Source organism: Formica exsecta, unplaced genomic scaffold (genome assembly GCF_003651465.1).
Source record: "Formica exsecta isolate Colony F162 unplaced genomic scaffold, ASM365146v1 scaffold72, whole genome shotgun sequence".
Lineage (NCBI taxonomy): Eukaryota > Metazoa > Arthropoda > Insecta > Hymenoptera > Formicidae > Formica > Formica exsecta.
This window is the reverse complement of record NW_021853485.1, coordinates 1,067,468-1,094,413: the sequence shown is the minus strand read 5'-3', so window position 1 is coordinate 1,094,413 and position 26,946 is coordinate 1,067,468. Positions and strand designations below refer to the sequence as shown.

Genomic DNA, 26,946 nt, shown 5'->3' with positions numbered 1-26,946 from the left:
ATGTCTCTCACAGATGACACGATTAAATTATCGAAAATACTATCGAGGAATCACTTGACGCATAGCATTCGTAACTTCTACGAAGAATTCAATCCAAGAATTTATAATAATTTAGAACATCGAAATTTGTACGTGCTGGATTTGGATTGCGATTACGCCAGTGATGTTTTGAGACAGGTAACAAGCGTTTCTAAACAAAATGTCGTAAAAATCTCTGAGTATTTTAATAAAATAAAATCAATTTTATTTACGACATCATAAACATACTGAATTAAAACTGATATTGATATTGGAATGCAACAAAAAATATCTATTTGCTGTTTCTGCATACGAGAAATGTAATTTTGACCGGAATTATTACAATTATCATTATTTAATATTATTTGTATACTAATCTCCTAGTTACTATAACAATCAGTATATATATATATTTCAAATTAAATGACAGGCACATTCGAAAAAAATATTTATCGCCCCGACAAAGTGGCTGCTCCTTCAAAATAGAAAAACGCTAATCGATAACGATGATAATGCCAATTTAACTTCCATATATGATGATTCGATTTTGGAGATTTTCGAGAACTTAGCCATCTATTCCGATAGTGACGTAGTTCTCGCAAGAAGATTCGACGGTGATTTTCTCCAACTAAAATCCGTATATCGGCCGAGTCCGCAGCGAGAAGTGATATGGGAAGATCGTGGAAATTGGACGATCGAGAATGGTTTACAAATGAAAACTTTCGACGTGGCTTCGGCACGCAGAAGAAATCTTCAACAAACGGCTCTTAAATCTGCTATTGTGGTACTTTGAATCATGCTATTTTGTATATTTGTTTATCGTACACTTACATATCAATGAACATCTGTCAATTACATAATGTAATTTTAACAATGCCACGAATGTGTAACCTTGATTTTAAATATTCCAAATGTTTTTGAATATAAAAATATATTTTTCCATATATTACGATTGTAGATAACGGATCCCAATACGGTCAATCATCTAACTGATTTCAAGGATAAATCTATCGATGCTGTTGCGAAGGCTGGATATCCATCTGTAGTTCAATTAGCGGATCGGATGAATGCAACGTGAGTTCAGTATTCGACATTACTGTACCAAATCAAAACATTTCGATATTATTAAAATGTGTGTGTGTGTTTAGTATTAATAATATTCCATAAATTTTTTTATTTGACTTGATTTTGATTGAGAAACAGTTTGTCTTTGTTAGTCGTTTTTGTTTGCGAAAACGAGAGACACGGATATGATGGATTACAAAACTTAAAAAAAGAAACATATATATATGTGCAATGATTTAAAATTGCTGTGAGTCAAAATATTATGCTTTTATTTTATACGACAGAATAAGTTTCGAAACAACAAATAGCTGGGGATATCGTACAGAAAATGGTTCCTGGAGCGGAATGATCGGGATGCTGGATCGACACGAGATTGATATTGGCGGCACCGCTTCATTTCTTGTACCAGGACGTCTCGGTGTCGTACAATATATCCAATTATACACACACACTCAGTAAGATAGACATTTATTAAATTTGAATACGATTCCATTCACATTTTCCATTTTTTTGTCTAAAAATAAAACAATGAAAAGAAAGAAAAATGATATAATTTTAACCAAATTAAAAAGAGAATCAAATATACATTTTAACTACCATTAATTATGGATATTTTAAATAAGCATCTGCCTTATTGCAGGGCAAGATTTGTATTTCGCCGACCATTATTGTCAAGCGTGAGCAATATATTTATCTTGCCCTTTCAACAAAACGTCTGGATAGCCATCGCCGTGCTTCTTATTGTAGTTCTCTGTTTGCTCTACTTATCCATCAAATTGGAATATCAACAAAATACAAATACAAAATCAGCAGACTACTGGAAGCAGCTAAATCCCAGCGAGCAGACAGTCAGCGATAATTTACTTATTATTTTAGGCGCATTTGCCCAACAAGGTAGAACATTAATTATCGACAATATAATCATTGACTTTGATCTCCGAATATTATTCGAAAATAATAAAAAATTGTTAAGATAAATTTCTGATACAATAAATTAAATTTCATTACTCAAACATTTTGATGAAAACGTTTATTATTTCGCGGACACACGAATTAAATTTTTTCATTTTGTTCCACATAAAGTATATAAATTTTTTTTTATTTACTTTTATAGGATATGCGTATGAACCGTATAGACTTTCGCCTCGAATCGTCACTTTTATGTTACTATTGGCTTCGCTCAGTCTATATGCAGCTTATACAGCGAATATCGTAGGCTTGCTGCAGTCTACTACGGACTCAATCAAAACTCTTTCGGATCTTCTCAACAGCCCGTTAAAGCTGGGTGCACAAGACATCGTGTACAATCGATATTACTTCAAGGTTCGTAGATCAAAACCGCGACGATTAATAATGCAAACTATATTATTATTATTATTAAGTATTCTAAGGCTTATTACGTTATCGGAATTGTATTAACAACAAGAAATAATTGCAAAAAATAAGTGAGTATTTTGTGAAATGACAGTCATTTCAAGATCCTGTTAGAAAAGCGATTGTGGAACAGCAAATCGAACCAAAGGGACGCAAATCCAACTGGATGTCCATGGAAGAAGGTGTAAGTCGAATAAAAAGCGAACTCTTTGCATTCCACAGTGAAGTCGGTTCGTTGTATCAGTTAATAGAAGCTACATATCTGGAGGAGGAAAAATGTGGCTTGACTGAAATCAATTTCTTAAAAGTCCCAGATCCGCTTCTCGTGATACAAATACAATCGCCTTATTCAGAAATAATAAAAAACGGGTAAAGTATCTCGAATTATTTTCGCACAAATAATAATTCGTGCAGGTCAGTTTTACGTCGGATGTAAAAATATTTTAATATTTAGAATCTAACACAGAATATTACAAAAATTCGAAAAAAAATTTTATTAACGCGTACTTTTTAATAATACATTGTATGTACAAATCGGCAACTTTGCGATAATATAATTCTTGAAACACTCGATACTCAAAAAAGATATTTTCAGAGCTCTGAAATTACAAGAATACGGGCTCAAATATCGTGCGGAATATCGCTTGTATACGAGAAAACCGATATGTTCGAGTAAGACTAGTTTTATCACTATCGGTTTCATGGAATGCTCCTTTGCCTTGGTCATAATGGGCTATGGAATGCTTTTCGCCGTGATCATATTTGTGCTCGAATTGTTATGGCACAAGAAGTAAGAAATAATGACACCTTTATCGTTGCGTATCTCATATATTACTTTTATAATTTTCTTTGACAGACAAAAAGCACGTGCGGCGTTAGAAGAAACGTCAAATGTAGAAACCTTCGCTTATACTGAACATTTTGATTGAATATCTGCAGAAATATACATATACTCGTCTAAAAAACCAGCAGCTTCTAAAATTTACTAAGTTTTTGAGATGAGACGCATAATTCTGAACACATGCAAAGTATGTCAAAATGCGCGCTGGTATTTGCCGACGATTACGATAACATCCCTTTCGTGAGTAAGCACCGATAAGAAAATGAGAGGAAATTTGTTTCACGTGTCGATCATTGACTCATCACGCGAATTATCAGTAGAAATAAGCAAACACAATTCTTTTCTTTAAATGAATCCTTCTTTTTTAAGTCAAAAAACCGAAATCCTTTTTTCATTTTATGATCGGAATTTTTTTTTTTTTTTCTATAATATCCGATGAAACTATTTCTAGTTTGTTGACATTTCGTACTAATTGCATTGATAATGTGTATTATTTTACAAATAAGATTAACGCGGAAATTATCCACAGTGCAAAAAAAGTTTGTTATCCTCTTATAGCTTGATACTCGTTTGTTATAGCACGTGTGTATAAATAATTAAAGGATAATATAACATTAATTATTATGTTATAGATTCATCATCAAGACACAATCTGCTTAAGGCGATAAAGTATTTATGCAAATATCTCGCTACTCTCTAAAAAGAAGTTAGTAACACAAGTGTCATAAATAGAATGAATATGGTAATATATTTAGATTGTGCAAATCATTCTTGCTATAATAAAATTACTTGGATATATAGTAATATAAATAATAAAACAACTGTTTACACATTATATGTAAAAATTTTGCCAACATATTTGCAAATAAAAATAAAATACACAGTTACGTATAAGCCACACAATTTATACGATTCAAGTGCAGCAATAAACTATATAAAACCCAGCTGTGGTTTTTCACATACTAAAACATAGACTCCCGATTTCCTGCATCATCGAGATTCTTTGCACTATTATTAACGTCTCGACAGTGCTCGATGATTGCACTATTAAGAAAAATTTGAGAGAATTACGAAAGCTTGCAAAACGTCAAAATTACACGTTTCGCGATACGTAATGAGTAATCTGTTCGCAGATTATATCATGTCGACATAGCATCCATCATAAAGATTGAATATTTCATATGTAATAATAACGCTCGCATTACACACGCAATGCTTATTGCGCGTCAATTGTCCTTTCATTACATTCTTCCGCGGATCCATAAACGGCTTCATTACAGGCGAGATCATGATACACATGCGAAAAAATTACAGTGCACAGATAATCAATATTATCGATCCCAAATATCATGCCGAAGAAATTTCTGCGCAGTTGTTTGACGGATACAAGAGAGCGCAGAATGTTTCCCATTGTCTTGTGTATCTTTGCATTGTTTTTCGATAATGGCATGATTGCATTCTCTCAACGAATCGACGATGTTAGTCTAAAATTTATCATCGATACGATGCCGATTTTATTCCCTCCGTCGAGGATATCTCTACACTCGTGCATCAGCTATGGCAAGATCTTCGAATTCACCATTTACGTATCGGACAAGCGAGATTCTTAGAAAGTAGTGTTTACACAAAAGATAACTGAATAAATAAAAATAATAATAAATAATGAATAAAAAAATATTTTGTTAAGATCTCAGTTTATAATATGATAAATTATATTGTATATATTTGTTTATACTGAAATAAAATATCATTGTATGAGACTCAGGAGATCACGATAATTTCTTTCCATTTTAAGCGAGAAAACATATATTAAAAGATTCAAAGAATTTTAATGGTTTTCATTTTCCCTCTTTTCTCAGATGACACGATTAGATTATCTAGAAAATTGTCGAGTCTTGACTTGACGCATAGCATCTGTAATAATGTCATCCCAAGGTTTGACCGGAGAATTTACAATGACTTGGAACATCAAAATCTATACGTTTTGGACATGGATTGCAATTACGCAATTGAAATTCTACGACAGGTACTAAGTTCTTTCCGTACATCTGTCGTGAATATGACGCGAGCACAAACATATCGTCATTAGCTCTCAAATGAAAATTATTATTACTAAAAATCAATTATTACTAAAATTCAATTCTTACTCAAAATTGTTACTAAAAATAAAGTCATTAGTATTAGCAGCCGCAAAAAATTTTCTCGCCTTGTTCCTCGATAAGCAAATTAATTATGATCGTTATCTGGCGATAGGTGAATTTGAATAGAATGTTCGTCGCCCCGATGAGATGGCTCCTCCTTCAAGATCGAAGGACGCTAATCGATAACGATGATAATGCCAATATAACTTTTACATATGATGATTCGATTTTGGAGATTTTCGAAAACTTAGCCGTCTATCCTGATAGCGATGTGATCCTAGCAAAAAGATTCGACGGTGATTTTCTCCAACTAACATCCGTATATCGGCCGAGTCCGCAGCGAGGAGTGATATGGGAAAATCGCGGGAATTGGACGGTCGAAAATGGTCTACGAATGAAAACTTTCGATGTGGCTTCGGCACGTAGAAGAAATCTTCAACAGACGGCTCTTAAATCTGCTCTCGTGGTACTTTATAAATACTATTGTATTCATCTGCTATGCAAGACGCTTTTGTATAAATTAAATACTTCAAGTAAAATGTCAAAGACATTTTACTAAAATTTTTTTGAACAGAAAAATGTATTTTTCCAAAATTTATTGCGATTACAGATGACTGATCCCAATACAATCAATCATCTAACTGACTTCGAAGATAAATTAATAGATCCTGTCACAAAAGCTGGATATCCATGGATGCTTCATTTAGCGAATCGGATGAATGCAACGTGAGTTCAATCTCGACATTATCGCAAAAATGCCAAAATATTTTAATGACTTGTTTATGTTAAAATGTCAACTAAAAAGTCAATGGCAACAATCGACGAATATTCTCGCGGACTCCTAAATTATGAATTCAAGGTTCAGAACAACGTAATAAAGTCGTAATCCGATTTCAAAGTTAATTAACGAGGTCACAATGAAGTGATTAAGCAATTATAGTATACATACATCAAAAAAGATTGTAAATCATTTTCAAGTAATAATAAACAATAGACAGTATAAATAAAACCGGTCGCATAACTAAAAAAGTGTGCATGACATATTTGTCATCATAACGTCCACACAACCCGCAAAAACTGCATAATCATCATGTCATATTATATCTAATCATTATATCTAATCGACTGCTTAAGAATCTAAATCTAAATCTTTGCTCTTGTCAATATATCTATATAAAATACACATTTAAAACATTCAATGAAAAAATAAACTTTTATCATGTAGCTTTTTTCCGAATATTTATCCTATATATTAAATATTTTCTTTTACACAAATCTAATAATAATTTTTCAAAAAAGTACAAAGAATTCCAAATTTTTTAAATTAAACAACAGTTTTCTATTGCTAAGATAATCATCTTCGCGAAATACGATGTAACGAATCACGAGTTTGAAATTTACTATACACTATATATATATATGAAATCCTTTAAGATATATCGCCGACTCGAAATTCTTCATAGTTTTGTTTTATGCGTTACAGGATAAGTTTCGAAATTACCGATAGTTGGGGATATCGTACAGAGAATGGATCTTGGAGCGGAATGATCGGGATGCTGGAGCGACGCGAGATCGATATCGGTGGCACCGCTACATTTCTTGTGTCAGAACGTCTCGGTGTTGTGCAATATATTCAATTGTACACACAGACCGGGTAAAATAGGCAAACACCATTTATTAAACTTAAATATGATTTCATCGATTTTCTATCTCTCTCTAAGAACAGAACTAGAAGGAAAGACGAGAAATCATATAATCTTTCACTTTTACTTTGATAAATCGAAATTTATGCGAAGTAAAAAAAATCAGTTATATATAAACTACTATAAATTATATACGTTTTACATCAATATTTATATTATATTATATAGCTCACGTTTTATATTTCGACGACCATTATTATCGACCGTGAGCAATATATTCACTCTACCTTTTCAACGTAACGTCTGGATAGCCATCGCCGTGCTTATTATTGTGGTTCTCGGTTTGCTCTACTTGTCCATCAAATTGGAATATAATCGAAATAGAAATGCAAAATCAGCAGATTACTGGAAGCAGCTAAATCCCAACAAGCTAACAGTCAGCGATAATTTACTTATTATTTTAGGCGCATTTGCCCAACAAGGTAGAACATTAATTATCGACAATATAATCATTGACTTTGATCTCCGAATATTATTGGAAAATAATAAAAAATTGTTAAAATAGATTTCTGATAAAATAGATTAAATTTCATTACTCAAGCATTTTGATGAAAACGTTTACTACTTCGCGAACATACAAATTAAATTTTTTCATTTTGTTCAACATAAAATTTATAAATTTGTACTTTTACAGGATATGCGTATGAACCGTATAGAGTGACGCCTCGAATCGTCACTTTTATGTTACTATTGGCTTCGCTCAGTCTTTACGCGGCTTACACAGCGAATATTGTAGGCCTGCTGCAATCTACTACGGATTCTATCAAAACTCTTTCGGATCTTTTCAACAGCCCGTTAAAGCTGGGTGCGATGGATGTCGTGTATAACCGATATTATTTCAAGGTTCGTAGATTGAAACTGCGGTAATTAATAATGCAAATTGGATTATTATTATTAAATATTCTAAGGATTATTACGTTATCGATATTATATTAACAACAAGAAATAATTGCGAAAAATAAAAGAGTATTTTATGAAATGGCAGTCATTTCAAGATCCAGTTAGAAAAGCGATTGTGGAACAGCGAATCGAACCAAAGGGACGTAAATCCAACTGGATGTCCATTGAAGAAGGTGTAAGTCGAATAAAAGACGAACTTTTCGCATTCCATGGCGAGTTTGGTTCGATCTACCAATTAATGGAAGATACATATCAGGAGGAGGAGAAGTGCGGTCTGACTGAAATCGATTTCTTAAAAGTCGTATATCCGCTTCTCGTTATACAAATACAGTCGCCATATTTAGAAATAATAAAAAATGGGTAAAATACCTCGAATTATCGTTATGCAAATAAAAGTTCATTCAAATTTAAATTATTTGGCATAAAAAGTTCTTAAAAACTAAAATTTTAACGTAATATACATGATCTTACATGATTCGATATTCAGAAAAGGTGCTTGCAGAGCTCTAAAATTAGAGGAATACGGGCTCAAATATCGCGAGGAGCATCGTTTATATATGAGAAAGCCGATGTGCTCGAGTCACACTAGCTTCATCACTATCGGTATCACGGAATGTTACTTCGCTTTGGTCATAATGGGCTACGGAATTCTTCTCACCGTAATCATATTTGCGCTTGAGTTATTATGGCATAAAAAGTAAAATATAATAGAAATTTTCTTAATATGAGTCTTCATATATGTCATTGTTACACTTTCTTTATAGGCAAAACGCACGTGCAAGAGAAGAAATGTCGGATACAAATATCATAGATTGCTCTATTTAAATACCAGCAGAAATGTATATTCGTAAAAAAAAACTTATTAAACCAAATATTTACTGAATTTTTGTTATTGTACACTAAATTGAAATGTGATTTTATGAGAAACTTGATCAAAAATTTTATTTTTCGTTAAATGCTTCCATATTTTTGCAGCAACAGCGGATCTCATGAGTCGCTTTTTTAATGTGCACTAAAATACAGTGTAAAATAATTGTTATTCTAGAAAGTATATATGTAGTATTATCCCTGGCGACTCCATTTAATAAATCGGATAAATGCAACGTGAGTCATGCTTCCTGTCAATTGTGCCAATAATTCATTCGTTTATAATAGATTCTAAGATAACTGACAAGAGTCAATTGTCGCCATCAGACAAGAGATGTTACAAAAGAAAAAATTATTTTCTATGTATAGACTTTTCGAGATCCGCTTAGCAAAGCGATCCTAGAAGAGAAAATCGAGCCGAAAGAATACAAGTCTAATTGAATGTCCAATGAAAAAGATGCAAGTCAAATGAGAAATGAACGTTTCACATTTCACAGTGTACAAAGTAAGATATACGAAATCATGCAAGAAACATCTCAGGAAGAAGAAAAATGCGCTTTAACTGATTACATAAACGTGATACAACCGCATCTCTCGCTACCAAAACAATCGCCATATTTAAAGATAATAAAAAATGGATAAAAAACTATGTCTTGATTTATATATCGCGTTCCAAAATAATAATAATAATTAAAAATTTACATAAATTAAGATGTGACATCAAAATGTTATGTCAAAAGCATATATGCGTATATATTGTGGGGACGCACAAAAATCGACATATAAGTTAAAACACTGTGTATATTTTGATAAAAACAACCGTTTATTGAGAAAGAAGCTTACCGTTGTGCTCGGAGCAGAGACGAGGGAAAAGGATGCGTCCGCGTCGCGAGTCGGGTATCATGCTAGTGAGAAAACTGGCGTGAAAACTCTCGGGGCGCTGGCGAGTCTCCTTGTCGTTCCGAGTGGGCCCTTCTAGACGTCATATGTGAAAGACAATAAACCGCCATGGCGACGAACGCTGAGTCCGTGCGATAACACATACCCAACGAGTGAGAGCCTCGGGTTTTATGACCGAAGAAAACCGATGGAAAAGAAAGGGCTCATTTCCAACATACGGCTGGAATGACCGTATGCTGGCGGAAAATGTACAATGTGCGAACTCGAAACTGTGAGTGACAAAACGAAGGCGTAGCGTGGGCAAGACGTCATAACAGTATATGTATGTGTTTTAATTGTGAAATATTAATTGATATAAATATTCTGAAAATTATTGAAATTGTACTAGAATAATTCGCGATATATATACAGTATGCTCAATATTTTTTTTTCAGAGCTTTGAAGCTATGAGAATACGAACTCAAACAACGCGAGAAACATTGTTTTTTTCACAGATAAGCCAGTATGCTCGAATCAGCTTTATCAATATCGGTTTGACAGAATGCTACTTTGTGATAGTTGCAATGGGTTACGGAGTACGGAGTGCAGCCTAATCGTGTTTACACTAGAATTGTTGTGGCACAAAATGTAAGATTTAAGAAAGATCTCATTCATGCGCACTCATGTTATTGTTATCTTACATTTTTATTTTTTTTTTTACAGAAAAGATAAGAATACAATAGAGGAAACGACTCCAACTGTGACAGAAAAAGAAGATCTCGAAATCATAGAATATATTGACTACATTGCTGCAAGAATATTCAGAAATATAAGACTTTCTAAATTTCTGCGATAAACAAAGCACTTCTACTTGTTTAAAAGAAAACTGGCAAATCTTTCTCGATATATCACAAGTTTTAGCTTGAAAAAGAAATATAGTTCTTTTCTTGAAATATATAAAATTCCTGTCTTATGTTTTACAATGATTAATAAAACTTGTAATAACACATAGATGCTAATAAAGATTATTGTTCATATTATTATGATATATTCTTTAGGTGTAAGAATCAATCCGTATCTTATATTTACACATGATTCCTCAAGAACCTAACAAGACGAAAAAAGGCAATCGAAAAATGTATTACTTCGCGATTACAAGCTACTGATATATTCAACATTTATTGTGATTATATCAGAAAGTTGCAAAATAGACCGTTTTATTAATATATTTATTGAATACAATTTTATTTATATTTGGTAATTTATTTATACATCAAAAATTGCGCTAAAAACGAAAAATAATTCAATTTTACAGTGTTATATATAAATACATAGTCTAATATGTGTAATATCGTTCGTATAGAAAAAATAAATTATCCGGATCATATAATTCCCGCGAGCTATTTATTACGAATTTCTAGAATAACAAGTGGAGAGATCTGTCATTCCAACTGCTGTTAATTTGTACATCGATTATTATGTACTGCCATCTGCTGATGAAATCACACACTAATTTACGCGACGTAAAAAATGCGGTCATATATGAAAATGCAAATCTGCATTATATTAAACAATTTGTTATTATATGTATATTATAATATATGTGTATATATATATATATAATAAAATTACGATATTAAACAACATTTAAAAAAATGAAATTTATGTTTTTAAATTAATTTTAAAACCTTTTTTCTTCTTAAAAAATTAGTTGTAACAATGTCTATGCAAACATATATATCAATTTATTGACAATTAACTATACTATATCTGCAACACAAAAAAAAATAAACTTAAAGTTCTCTATATTTAAAGCTATTAAAAATTCTAGACCAAAAGTAGTTTAAATTTTGATAAATTATAGCACAATATATTATTAAGAAATTAGTAATCCTTTAAAACATCCGCAAGTTTTTCTACGAAGCATCGTGCGCCTGTGCAGCAATTTCGTCGCTGATGCAAGATGCGCAATACGCAAACGTTTCCTCGAAAAATGCATACCTATCTTCGATACTTAATGCAATAATGCGGAATTACACCGCGATTTCGTTATGCATCTTTAATTAGCTTTAGCTTCGATAAGCACCGCCTATAATCGACGACTATATGTTGTGGCAGCGCGGTGTCATAGCAACCCGCCATAAACCCGGCGTAAGACAAAGTCCCGGCAGTAGTTGTAAATAAATGCATCCTCCATCGTGTGTCGCGATGCCGAATTCTTGAATTTGGCCCGAAAAATGTCGTTGTTTAAGACGAAAGAATGGTGGAGAACGCAGTGCGGAGTAGACGAGTCCTTCGACAGGCGCAGCCTCCTGGTCGCGCCGTTATTCGGCGCCGACCGGAAAGACATCGTCGTCGTCGGCAGCCACAGTGGATGCCTGCGGATATATAGCTCGTCGTCGCAATGGATAGACGAGACAAAAATGCCGAGCGGCTACAAGTCCACGGATCTGATCATCGAGACGCAAATCGGCGATTGTATCGTCGACACGAAGGCGGGAAAATTCGTCTCGTAAGTAAGGACGTGATGTTTGCGAAGTGAAAGGATTATCGGTGTCGTGACAAACTGCGCGTTTTTAATTCCGAAATGCATAGCCTTTCGTAACAAAGATTGGTGAAAATCAGAGAAATAATTTCAAGAGATTAAAATCAATTAATACAAAGAAAAACTATTCAAACTTTGTCAAAAAATTATATCAAATAAAAATCAAAATGGGTAAATAGTTAAGAAATATAAAAATAAATAAATAAAAAATTATCGTAGAGCTCTTCAAAGATTCATCTAATATATTCAAAAGAGAGAGAGAGAGATAATTATTATTTAATATATATCATATATATATAGTTCAACACAAAAAATACGCGATTTAATCTTTTATAACTGCGAATAAAACCAACAGTAAATTATATACATGTAAATACATAAAAATAGAAATATGAAAAAATTTACTTATTTGTAATGTTTTCTATATATAAAAATTTCAGATTATTATTTGAAGTTTTAAATCATATAAATAAGATAAAGTGCAAAATTTCTATACTTTGGTTTATGATTTATCTTAGCCGTCTTGTATTCCCAACGTTATTTTCAATAGGGAATCAAATACTGAAATAGCTGAATATTTATTCTATACATTTATATTTATATTTATATCTATAAATATTTTTTGTTGATTATATTGTGTGTCTATTTAGATATAGCACATAATACTGATATCTTTATTTTTAGCTAATGCACCTTGCGATTAAATTTCTTTGTTTAAATTCTATATTTTCATCGATACCGATCTGTTTCAGAGGCTCGCAAGATACCCGACTCGCGATATTGACATCAATAAAACTCATCATTTACAGCATTGTTTTGAACGAGGGCTCCGTCGAACATGGTTTGTAACGTAACATGGTATCATATTAAAAGCTCTAAAGCAACCAATTAAAAAGCATCTTGACAGATCCATTTTTTTACAATCTGCTAACTTTTTTAAATCTCTTTTTGACTAATTTCAAAGATCTTTTTATTCAATTTAATAAATGATAGGGTGTACTTAATAAACAAACCGTTCTTTTATCGATCTTAATTTGAATAAGAATTTGCGATAAGGCAATCTTTGAAAGAGATAGGCAGGCACTAATAAGATCAAATTATCGTGAAGCCTTCGAGAAGAAACTGGAATTCTCACGATGCCTGATATAACAATAAAAATAATTTATCGGTAAGAACTTATCAAAAGAAATTTAAAAAAAATTGTCAGTAAGAACTTATCAAAATCTGCATAGATAGATAAGATACAGACATACGTGAATCATTACACATCTTTCCACTTCATGATATATTTTGCAATTACCTTAATATCTTTGTTTTTATTATTAATATTATCATTATTACTATTATTGCTGTTATTATCGCAATTGTTATTAAATATTATATTGATTCCATTTATATATTATATATTATCACTGTTGTCCTTATTATTTTTATAAAACCACACATTATCTCGTTATTATATTATTATTATCGTATTATTATAAATTTTAGATTTAAGATAACTTGTTTGAGGAGAGAATATGTAAGATTACTTTTTGCTGGATCTTTTGAAGAACTCAGGACCTGAGGCAAATCTTCCGAGAGCCGGTCCTGGCAACATAGATAAAATGTCCGCGAGCGCTGCGCCGCTAACGAGCCGCGCAACGTTACGCATCACGAGAGCGCTAAATTATTCGCGCACGCGAATAATTCTTCGACAGCGAATATGATATAGATGGGAACATCGCTACGGCAATATCTCGCGATGCATCGATGCCTATTACGACAGAACGATTTTCGTCCGACGATGTGTGTCGTCACACAAGTCATAAAACTGATATCACTTCGCGATATCATATCGGATTTTTTTTCAACAACGTGTTACGTATATACAACGATGGTATAAGAATTGAAACAATCATTGAGGCTGCCATTGATGCTTTAAAATTTGTAGAATGATCGTAAAAAGAATGCTTTTTTTACACCGATCGTAATATCGATCATCGTGTCGATATGTTATGTAATATTAAAATTATATTACGAGTTTCATGGTAGCTTATTCAATATTCTGTAAAGATTGTCTGTCCCAAAGATAAAAGATTAATCTTACATTTGGAAATTTTAAGATATTTTATCCCAAATGAGCGACAATTAATACAATGAAACTCATCTCATTTAAGCATCCGATTATTTTATCTTGCTGCTGGAATTATATAATTATCGGATTTTTAACTACAATTAGAATTTTTATGCTACATCGATCGATCGATCGATCTTTCTAATCCATATTCACATCCCATATATGTAACCGTCTGATTCCTCATTGATTATAATAAGTATGATCTTCATATACAGCAAATGATGCTGATGATCAGACGATCGTATTTAATGCTAAATGTGAAGTATAAATACGGTTCTTACGTATTTATGCCGATCGTTTGGTCGCGCGATATCGCATATCAAAGAACGGAGAAACGCGTCGCGCAGTCTCGCTCATTACGATCGTGAATCGATTGAAAACTCTATTACACGTCGTCGCAACACGTCTCTTTTTCTCTTTTCCTTATATCTCACGATTATTTACGTAATAACACTGGGAAAACTTTTTTAATTGTCTACAATCCGCTCGATTAGACGTATTCCTTGCGCGATTTGAAGTCAAAATGTCTCTAAGAGATCAATTAAAAGATTCAAACATCTTAAAACGCCATGAGAAATGTTTACCGATTAATAGTAATGATTTATGCAGTTCTACAAGCGATGCGGGAAATTATGTATATAACCGCAGGGGAATATAAATCGTGATATAGTGTTGATCATTAGGAGCTTAAACAAATCGTGTCTATAATATATAACACTATTGTGTATATTAAAAAATATATAATAATGCTACGGCCTAAAAAATAATCTTTATACTACATCTCATAAAAAGATACCTAATCATATTTTATACTGTAATAATTTTGCATATTCTCTCCGCAAGCATCTTATGAATTCGACGTTTTTTTTTTGTGAGAAATCTCGTCTTTCACAATTTCCATCGCTGATATTATATAATTAAAATAAAATAAAATTATATGTATAAATACACACGATTTTTTATTAAATTCAATTTTTTACTTAAGATGATAAAGTATTTACCGATCCCAATGATCGGTTTGATCGTTCGTGTTTAAGACTGTTCTCGCGTTATGATCCGGGATCGAGAGGCGCCTCGAGCTAATATCTCGTTAAATCCAGCCGATATTCGACGCAAGCAACAACAACGCACGACCGTCGAGCGTTTCGTAATAACTCGCGAGCGCCGTTACGTCGTCGTGGTGCGTGTATATATCTCTTTGGTGCGCGCGATTCCTCCTCGCCCTGGACGGGCGTGGAGCGGAAAGCGAGAGAGCCTCGATTATCTTCCTCGTGATGAAAAAAAACCGTCCGCGCCGATTCCCGTTCCGTTCCGATTGCACGCTCGCGGGGAGAGCGCAAATTGCGCGCGAGTTGTATTCGCGTGCACGTAAATTGGCGGCCGTCTGTGATTGACTTCTTTCGCGAGATCGCGTTGAAAACAGCAACGTCAACGCCTACTTCCTGCGACACCATGTAGGCGCCACCGAGACTTCTCTTATTGTACAATATCCTTCTCATTCTTGTAAAAAACAAAAATCATTAAGCGATACGTAATTTCTTGTTCATTTTATTAAAAATAAAAATCCTCTGCCAAAAGTTTTCAATATCTTTAATTTTTTTTCTCATATTTTCTCTTTTCATATAGAAATTTCAAAGAAAAAAAATCCGCAATTCTAATTTTAATACAATAAGAATAAATAATTTTTATATAATACACTAATAAGTTATATAAGAATAATATTCAGCAATAATTATTCCTTTTTATTTTTAATTTTCCTTTAATTTTCTTTCCTCTCTTTTTTTCTCTGTACACGCTATTCGAATCAAGAAACCGTATTTATCCCGCTCTTACCTTTTTTCTCGCTCGCTCATTATAACATTGACGTCATGATATATTTAATACGCAAATCACCGATCACTCTCGTCTGGACGCTTAAACGCGGCCACGATGAATTGCGGCTTGACCTATATACAGACAGGAATCACGATTGTTCGCCGGTTCGAGCCGCTTGTCTAACGCTGCCCGAGCTCGCACATCAATCTCGCGTATTTATTTCCTCGATTAACTGCAACGTATGTGTCTATGGACGTACATAATGTCGACCTGATTTAATGTCGAATTAAAAAGCGCAGCAATTCTCGTCGTTGCGATTAAAGAAATCCGAGAGATGTGTTTCTTTTCGAATACATTAATAAACTATGCAATAAAAAAATAAATAGATTCTTTCGATATTTCATTGTTTGACAATAGCGAGACTAATAAAAGAATCCCTAATAAATATAAAGAGATTGTTACAGTGTATTAGGACAAATAAAATTTCTACGTTAAAAAAATTTATCAAAATCTCTACATTGATCGAATCGGACATAGATGGAATAAAAGAAAATATCGGATAAATCATATAATCAATGTTTATCATAACTTGTTAAAATCTTTATAAAATATGCGCTGCGTGATATATTATAAATACATCATCAATGGGTCGAATCATTTTTGAAAAGTAAGACAAGACATACTATCACTTCACTCTCGAACAATCGATACAGAATTTCGTCTTAATAAATAAAATGATATAAGAGAAACCGTTTCACATCGTCCATATGAGATTACAATCTAAGAAACAACCTGAAATTCCAAAGAAACCCGATAATTTATTCAATCACTATTTTTAGTATAATTATAATAAATCGCGAAAGAGTAGAATAAACGTACCAATTTATAAGAGAGAAAGAGAGAGAAAGGAAGATTTATAAATCTTTTTAAATCGCGTTTTACGATTAAAATTTTAGATTTAAATTTCAATTTAAATTGTCCAGATATTATTAATTTATTTATTATTGTTACGCGTCCTCCTTTTTTTTTATAGGGAATCGTTGCGATCTGGAAGCCGTTTACGAGCATTTACTGCCGAGATTTCCGGCGTCTTTGACGACGGGCCCGTTCGGTGGCGTGCGGGGCCGGGACTTCCTCTGTGTCCAGTGCCTGGACAGCACGCTTCTCTTTTATGAGCAGGAAACTCCCACCTTTAGCCTGGTTCTTGGGAATCGGCTGCTGCCGGAGCCGATTGTCTACATTTCGCGGAACGACGTCTTCGTGACGTCGAGCTCCTCGTGGAGCCTCGAATGCTACAGGCAGGTTGTTCCACCCGTGTACCCGTTTTTCCCAGTAACCTGTCAATGAACACCTGCCGGTGTATATAGAGATAACGTGGCCGCGATGTATCAGATTGCAGCCTCGTCTTTCGGGATTGTGTGAGTCAAGAGGACGAATGAAAAGATATATGGCACAAACATTACAGTCTTACAGCAGTGTGATGAGAGAAAAATTCCTAATTAGCCAAAGATTTGAAGATCGCTTAAAAGCTCGAATGTATAAAAAGGAATATAATTACCATGTTTTTAAAAATAATTTCTAATTATTTGAAAAAATTCTGCTTTAACGCGTTTGTGTACATTATAACAATTAAATTAATGTGAATAATAATACTGCAAAAAATAGCTATATAATAATAATAAAATTGAAGAAAAAGAGAGAGATAAGCAAAATATCTCTCTTGAAACATATCCAGAAAAATTTGCAAATGTATTTTCTCATATTTTTGAAATCTCTGACGTGCGTGTGAATTATTTATATCACGTTACGGGAATTTAATGTTAATAAAATAAAATTTCACAGATATATATATTTGTCGTTTTGCAGATATAAGAGTATGGCGGAATTCGGAAGCAAGGATCGTTCGGAAGGGCCAAAGAATCTGGAGCCGGACTGGAGTTACAATATCGGGGAAGCCGTTCTTGATATCAACGCCGTTACCTTGAGTAGTTTCGAGGTCGGAATCCTCGTGCTCGGTGAAAAGAATCTCTACTGTTTAAAGGACAATTGCGTTTCTCTGAAGTACGCGAAGAGACTCGAGTACAAGGCTCTCTGTTTTCAAGCCTATGTGATAGGTATATATAATTGACAGCATTAATTTTGAAAATTTATCAAAAGAAAAAGAAATAGAGAAAAAAAAGACAAATCAATTCATCTTGTTATCGTTGCTTCGGTAATTTAATTTTTTCTAGATACTTTTTTGTCGCGAAAAAAAGAGAGGAGAAGCAAACAAGTTGAACAGAGAATCGTGCTTGTGCGGCTGATGCACGATGCGACACGTCTAATTACTTTTAACGGATAGAAAATAAGTGTGCTAATTGAGCGTGATGCTTACAGAACCGGATGGCAAGCTGATGGTGCTCGTAATCGCTGACACGAGCACCCTGATGATTTACGAGGGTACAACTCTTAAGTGGTCGGCTCAGCTGCCTCTTACTCCGGTCGCCGTAACTCGAGCGCATTTTCAGGTAAGCGATTGCATAATTCTGTAACTCTCGTACTATCACTCGACACGGCGTGTTTCGCGGTATTATTATATCGCGTAGAATCTGTCATAACTTGTCATCGAGAAAAAAGCTTAACGCTTTTCCTTAATTTTTGTCTTTTTTGAAATGGCAAGTTGTATGTATTATGTGAAAAATAATATCTGATATTATAGTTACTAATTAGCGGTACATTGAATACATATCCCAAGCTTTTTGTATATTTTTTCAATGTATAAAATTTAAAAGAAAAAAAATATAACATAAATATATGTAGATATAATATAAAATATACAATATATATTTTAAACATACAACAATTTGTACTACGATTTTCGTACTACAATCTGCCACAATATGAAAAAGACATACAGATAAGACATATCAACTTTTTTGCAACGCGTAGAGTCAACATATTTTTTCAGAGAAAGAAAGCCTCAGAGTTAAGTTCACATTGATAACCCATCGTGCGAGTCTTATATATTTTATTTTACCACCTCGTCCCTGGTAAGAATAACGAAACAGAAATCTAACGATGACTGAAATGTTATATCTGACGAAGGCGGCTATCAATCTTCGCCGAGATGAGAATAGACGGGGATAAAAAAAAAAAATTATCGACGGACGAGAGGTTGTCTTATCCCGATAACGATGTCGTAAAGTATAGTAAGAGAGAAAAATGCATGGGAGAACTGCTCTTTAAAAAGAGAAAGAGAAAGGAAATCTCTCAATGGTGCGCGTATCTACGTTCGTCACGATAGTCCGCAATCAGAGCCGATGACATTTGACAAAGGAACGAGCGGGACCTTCGCCATATCGGTGTTCCTCTTCCGTGTCGCACTATCGACACCGCCAGTCGTCGTTTCTCCGGCAACGTTGTGACAGACTCGGATCTATCGCGTCCTTGCTATCAGAAACCGAAAGCTTCTTCGATATAGTGTGTATACCGTGTTTTAAAGAAAAGGGGTTATCTTCGATCCTCTAATTTTACGACGAAAAATCGTATAAAAATTTTATTTTATCTATCATAAAAAAAGAATGTATCTCGATGGAATTTTTAATATAGAAATATGAATTTCTCGCTAGAATTTTATAAGAGATATCGATCTATATTTTTAATACAGATTTAATAGGTGCTATTTGCGCCCGTATTGTCAATTTTTATTTGTTGAACATAAATTGCTCATGTAAGATGAGATAATCAAGTCGTTTATATTGTGTCTAATTATCTTACAAACTGTTCTTTTTGCTCATTCATTTTTAGAAATATTCGAAACCGAGAGACAGAAAAGAGAAAAATGAGTAAAGATAAGGGGGAGGAATGCACGTGGAGATGAGGATCAAGAGAAACGCTCAAGGCTCGAAGCATCGGCAATGAAAGGCCGACCGGGAAAGAGAAAAAAGATCGCAAGAGTGCAGGAAAGGACGAGGAGCTGGCAATTATCACCCTGGTTTTATCTTATCGTCCTGCCATGCAGAGCTAGCGCGCGCCCAGCAAGGTTGCCATTGTTGTCTTTCCGGAGGACACAGAGCACGCGAATTGCTGGCTAATTAGCTTAATACCGAGAACTCCGCTTCGTTAATCAGCAAGCTGTCGTCGTGACAGCTAGAGTTGTTTCGCGTGTATACGATCAACGCAGGCTTAGAAAATGTCTAAATCAGCCACGGAAAATAACGACAAATTATTAATTTTATCTTATCTTGCAAAAGCAAAAAGATTCGTCAACAGCCTTTCGGCTTATCGATATATGAAAAGAATTTGCTATAAACATTCTAATTAAAATCCTGTAAATAATCTAGCTGAATTCTTTAAAATTGAAATAGATAGATCTTACAGTTAGTTTTGATCAAAATGCATAGCTGTAACTCAGAGATCATTGTAATTTTTAATTTCAAAAGTCAGACGATTTTTTGTACGGACAAGTCTTTAATTTAGCTCTCTTTAGTTTCTTCCGCGATTCTGCAAGATAATAACTATGATATTATACAGAGGCTATTTCAGGTTTCTCGCAGTTCTTTTTTATCCACAGTTTCTTTGACTAATTTGAGGTTGATTTCTTCCTTTGCGGAGATGTGCGACTGCAATCCAAAGTTTGTTATCTCTCTTTTTAGCACTTAGACGGAGTGATTGTCGTTCTCTCCGAAGAGGGCCAGCTGGAGGCTTGCTACTTGGGCTCGGAGCCGTCATTATTTATCGCGCCTCCTCTTCATCGACGCGGTTACGATTACGTGGCCGCCGAAGATGAACTCATGGAGCTCCGCAAATTGGCAAAAAAAAATAAGACTTCCGGTATGGATAAACGTGAATCAATATACCTATAATATGTGTCATCATCAATGATGACGCATATAAGGAATAATAATCTATAATTAAATTTCTCCGAAGTCTCCAAATCGTCGCGTTTCGTATAATTAAATTTTATATAATTAAACTTTTATTAAACGTTAATTATCTTATAATTGAAATTATAAGGCAATCAACTGACCAACGTCACCATGGACGCCGAGCTGATAATATCTGTGACCGTGTCTCCGGATCTGGAACCCTGTTCGCGCGGAAACCGAGAAGACTCTAAGGACGACACAGAGAGTCGTAATTTAATGTGCAGAATTACTATAGAATTATCCACGTACACGACATTACGCGACGTTCAGGTGTGCGTGGATGTTTCGAAACCGTTCGTTGCCGAGAAAGATTGCCACGTTATTACCAATCTTTGTAAGCGAGTCACATAAATTTATATATTTACGACGCGCCAAGTCTAAATAAAGAAAATGGACATTCCAGAACAAAGTTAAAAAAATCATCATCATTGAAAACGTAAAAAGAAAAAGAGAAATTGAGCAATGTATATAATATAATATTAAAAAAAATAATTTATATAATAAATCCTATATCTTTTATATTAATTTATTATATATTATATGTGCGTTTCGTATTTCTCTTCGCTTCTTTATTTATTTTTTATCGAAACGATAGAATTGCTGGAATGTCGATGCAACCGCTGCTAATTCTCGGCCAATTAACCGAATACGCGAATGCGAAGGTGACCGGCACATTCTGCGCACGATGATCTACGCGAGCGCGGATCTGCCGGCGTTGTCGTCAGACGTGAGAATCACGGCGAGCTACGAGACGGCGGATCGTGGGAGCCTGCGTGTACTTCAAAAGACGGTTCAGCTGCCCCTGAAGATGATGCTGAGGGTCTGCCCGCCGGAGAACACGTCCACCTTCACGGCGAACATCAAGTGCAGCGAGCCCCTCGTCGCTTTTAGCCAGCTGTTTCCCGGTAAATCCATCGGCACCATCGTTTATAATGTTCTCTCCTTCCCCCTTCCTCCCCCCCCCCGTGTCTCGCGACCAGGGCTGCAACCGTGATAAAACTATACATTCGAACATTTCCTCGAAGATTTTTTCTTGAGATTTTGGTTTTATTTGTATTTATCATATTTATATCGCGATGTAGTTGCACATGATTATAAAATTGTATATCTTAAAATTTCCTTTTTATCACAAAGGACGAAATATTATGTACATAAATGCATAAGCCACGTAACATTGCAATTTAATTTTTTTTTAATGCAATAAAAATGCGAGAGTGATTTAAAATTTATACAGATAAAATCCCACGAATATCATCGATCAAAAAGAGATCGATTGTTTATATAGAATGATTATTATATTTCGCGCGTTTTGTGATACCGCCCTGTTGGTCTCACAATCGCCGTAAAAGAATTCTCTAAAAAGTCACGAATTTTTTTTACTCCCACTGCCTCGGTATTTCGCCCCCCGTCCCCCACCCGTTCGTCGTCGGAAATTACGGGGCAGGAAATTGTGGCTAGAGAATTAGGATGTCTCGTTTGCGAACGGCAATATTAAAGAATCCAGTCTCTCTCTCTCTTTCTCTCTGTTTATCTTTCTCTCTCTCGTTCCAAGACTTTAAATGCGCGGACCCTCGGCCCACCTAATACGATAATCAGACGTCGCGCGGGGCCCCGGGAATCTTACCCGGACCTCTTCAATCACGGCGCATTTTCTTTCTTTTATCGGCCACTCGACTTTAAGCCTCGCATACCTGGTAGATTCGTAATTTAAAGTCGGTGAAATTCTCGTTAAGTGAATTCCTTCCCTCCTTTGCGACCAATCAAAAATATCAATCATAAAAATGTCAACGACGTTCTTTCTCCCGTTTCAATATGTCAAATATAAAATATAAAGACTGTCCTGAAATATCCAATTATAAATTTAATTGCAAACTTTTTCAATTATCTAGAATCTCAAATTTCTTTTTCTTAAAAAAAATATCAAGAAGGATTAATATCTGTCTTTTTAACATCAACTGTTAAATATGCACATATCTTGAAATATGAAATAAAAATTGTTAAAAAGTAAAGTTTGCATGAAAATGCATCTAAACAGTGAGATTTTCTGATCTAATAATTTTCCAAAAAATTTAGCTCGCGAAGAAAGCTCTTAATTTACAATAATTCTTCATAGAGCTTACAGGAGACGTGCAGAGACAAAATTGGAATACGCTCGGCTTGCAACACGTGCAAACTGGTAGCGTGGTGACAATCATTTCCGGTGCTACCAGCAATCGATATCGAGTGCAATCGAACGATGGGCTCTCGATGACCTTGGTGATTCAACAGTTGGTGAATAGACTCAAAGACAAGACCACCGGGAACTTTACGACCACCATCGCGCAAAATCACATACAGCTAGTTCAGTCTCAGATGGAGGCCCACTTTCGTACCCGCCAGGAGGCCGACAGAATCACGGTAATTCATTTAAATAAGAATTAAATACAAACTGCGTCTAATCTTGGTACGCAATGATCGAATAGAATAGCGCTTGATTAAAGAAATGCATCCATATTTATGTCTTTCAGACGAGACTTTTAATATAATTTTAATTTTAATTTAATTTTTTTTTAATTTAAAGTCCTATTCTTACCAATGCTAATTTTTATCCCTTTCTTACTGTATTATTAATACTTCAATTTCTATTTCATTTTTCATCGTACAACAAATTTAAAGCGTTAATAAATTACAAATTTTCACAAAGTTACATATATGTATCTTGATATATTAAATTTTGGAAAAACATTTTGTTTTTTATTTCTATTTCTCTCTCTTTCTTTCTCTTTCTTAAAAGCTTATGCTTTCGCCGCTACCGTAAGATTTAAGATCAGCTTCTCTCGCAATCACGACGACGACGATGACGACGTCGGCGGCGTCCGATTCATTAACATCGCCGTCGCCGTCGATTAATTACCCCCGTTTCTCTCCTTCTCGGCATGTTCTTTTTTGTTCGCAAGTACAGAACGAGATCGGGCTGCTATCGACCCAATTGAGAAACATCGAGAGGAGGATGCTGCGCGCCGTGAGGGAGCGAAACACCCGATCTCTGACCGCGACCGGACTGCCGTTCCTCTTGGAATCGACCTATCGCGCGATCTTCGCGCTTCTGGACGATCTCGCGATCGCACGAGCGGTAATTGACCGAATTTCTTACCGTCTTCTTCTCCCTATACAGCTAACTCGTTATATGATCGATCTTTGCCCTTACCATCATTCGATCTAGATATGTCCAACGCTCGCGATTCCGATTTCGTTTCATCGTAAAATTGTGGAAGCAATAATTTGATTCTCAACAAATTTTTATATTGCGCGTCTCGCGATTCCGATTTCGTTTCATCGTAAAATTGTGGAAGCAATAATTTGATTCTCATCAACAAATTTTTATATTGCGCGCGTGTAGCCAATAAAACCGTCTCATATATTTCTTAGCACTTGTTCTAATATTTTAACAATAAAAATTCTCTTTTTTTTTATATCACTCAAAAAAGTGGTATTGCAACTACAGCAAAAATTTTCTGGGTGCGCAAAATTAACTGAGGTACATAAATGATTAGCAAATACTGTGATATCGCATATGTTTCGCATTTAATCAAATTTATAATATATTTTGTACATAATTAAAAATACAAACGCAGAGATATTTCTTCAGTTATAAGAGTTAGATTGGCTAATGTTCGCCATCATCGTAGCGAGATCTCGTTATCGTTGTCACGCGTTTGACTGACCGTGTCGCTGCCATTCCCCTCTACTATTTCTTTTCTGATAAGCATACGATCGATCGGTTCCACAGGACTGGGAAGAGATCACCGATGCTAGTCTGAGCGCTTTCCTACGATCTATATCTAAAAAATCCATCGGCCACTTGGACGCAAAGATAAGATTTGATTTTTATATTCAAAACGATAATTGCGATATTTATATATCAAAATCTTTTTTATTTTTGTAACGGATTAACTGCAAAATATTTTCATCTATAACTTTTATATAATTTTTGTCGAAAAAATGGGTGATGAATATCGTATAATACTGCAATTAAAATTGTCTCGGAATTAGGAATATATCGGTATTGCTCGCAAGTTGTGCACGATAATTGGCCTGTATAGTTGCTCGAGCTCATATTCATTCGATGCTGGCAGCGACGGTGGGAGCGGTGACCGTAATCTCGATCGTATAAAATACGCGAGAGAGCCGCATCGATCGCGATCGCGGCCGATACAGTATGCCACGCTTTATCGCCCACTGATCTGGAAGCGGAGATGGCGATCGCGCCAACGCGATTTCGCGAAATCGTATCAACGCGCTTGAACCCGTTGCCATGTGATCGTTACTCGATTCCTCTCGTTGCGCTCGAATGGCTTATTATTTGCGAGATTTATGGCACTCCCGGGAAAGGACGCGAGCTGTGTTTAGATAGATAATGAAGAGAGAGACAACGAGAAGAATATCCTTTCGCCGTCATTGTGGCCGGCTTGACCTGAAAGCGCGAGAAATCAAGGCAAATTAAAAATAATCGATGTGTAATCGATGCATTTTTGCGACTTTGTAATAAGAAATTGGCTACTATTGTTGAATTTTTTTCTATCCTATCTGTACAGTTCAATTCTTAGGAAGTACAATCAGAAATTAATGTGTATGTAATTGGCGGATGTGATCAAGAATCAAATTAAAATTAATAACTGGTATATTGAAGGGAAAGTAGATGGAGCGCGAGAATAATCGCTACTTCCATCGAGAGAATATACCGAGGCGAATAAAAGTGAATCAGCGAGCAAGTTTTTAATTTTATTCTAAAATTAATCTTTTTTCCTTCGAGGATCTGAGAGGAATTAAAATCGGTATAATTTCGATGAAGACTTTATCCTGGAAACATTACAAATTATAAAAGACAAAAAAATTAATTTAAAAAGTTATAAAAAAAAGCAGTGAGAATCCCCGACTTTTTGTCAAAATTATACTAGTATTGATTTCTGAAAAAATTCCCAAATTTTGGCTCGCATCGTCAAAACGAGTAGCATAGACAAGTCGACGATATACAGTCCGTCAGTGTTCGTTTGACGTAACGCGAGACGCGATAATTGGGCTGTTGCAGGAACGAGAACGCACCGGCCACGGTTTGCGGTGTGCCGTGAGGTTACTGCTCCTACTGTTGCGGCTCAATGTAAACGATGATAAGTACACGATGCTCGAAGCCGCAATCGGATTCGAGCCGCAGCTGCGCGACGAACTCGTAAGTACTATCGGTCAATCTTTCCGCTTTAAGCGGGAAAAAATTCACACTCGACACATACGTCTAAAATGTAATTTTAATTTAAAAAATATATTATTTAAACAATTTTCAATATATACACATTTAATTTATTTCTATTAATTCTGAGATGTCAAATTTCTAAATATGTATATTAATTTCTCATAATATATGATATACATATATAATTTTCACACCAAAGTTAATAATAAATAAAAAATTATATATATAAAAATATATTATCCAAAGAATTCGCAAAATTAAAGAAGCGTCTGATTCACGCGATCGAACGTCTCGACAACTATCAAGAAACTACCAATATTGCTGAAAACGAACAATTGGAAGCTGGCGCTTCTTCTTAGACATCTTCGTGTTATATTCTAATTTATTTTAAATGTTTTAAATAAAAAAAAAAATCATGATGACAAGCCATAAGCCATTATACCCTGAATTAAATTCTTTTTTTTTTTAAATAAATAAAATTCCAATTCATAAAATTATTTGGCTTCTTAAAAAAAAAAGAGATATTTTAATGCGTTTTAATGGCA

At 34.6% G+C, this 26,946-nt stretch overlaps 1 protein-coding gene and 1 long non-coding RNA gene across 2 annotated transcripts; both read left to right on the top strand.

The window, feature by feature from the left end:
* LOC115243597 (protein PTHB1-like) lies at positions 1–26,783 on the top strand. The gene is given in 20 exon segments (XM_029820726.1): positions 1–177; positions 449–802; positions 6,050–6,165; positions 6,923–7,093; positions 7,311–7,564; positions 7,777–7,985; positions 8,128–8,402; positions 8,545–8,739; positions 11,872–12,300; positions 13,086–13,174; positions 17,301–17,583; positions 18,134–18,381; positions 18,644–18,774; positions 20,902–21,079; positions 21,263–21,508; positions 21,837–22,079; positions 23,288–23,571; positions 24,116–24,286; positions 26,243–26,384; positions 26,648–26,783. Coding segments are annotated over 20 exon segments (4,308 nt in total). The 3' UTR covers positions 26,761–26,783.
* On the top strand, positions 9,760–10,651 carry LOC115243609. The gene is made up of 3 exons (XR_003885251.1): positions 9,760–10,131; positions 10,244–10,436; positions 10,512–10,651. It is a non-coding gene; the product is annotated as an uncharacterized LOC115243609 (long non-coding RNA).
* Positions 26,784–26,946: the final 163 nt, after the last annotated feature.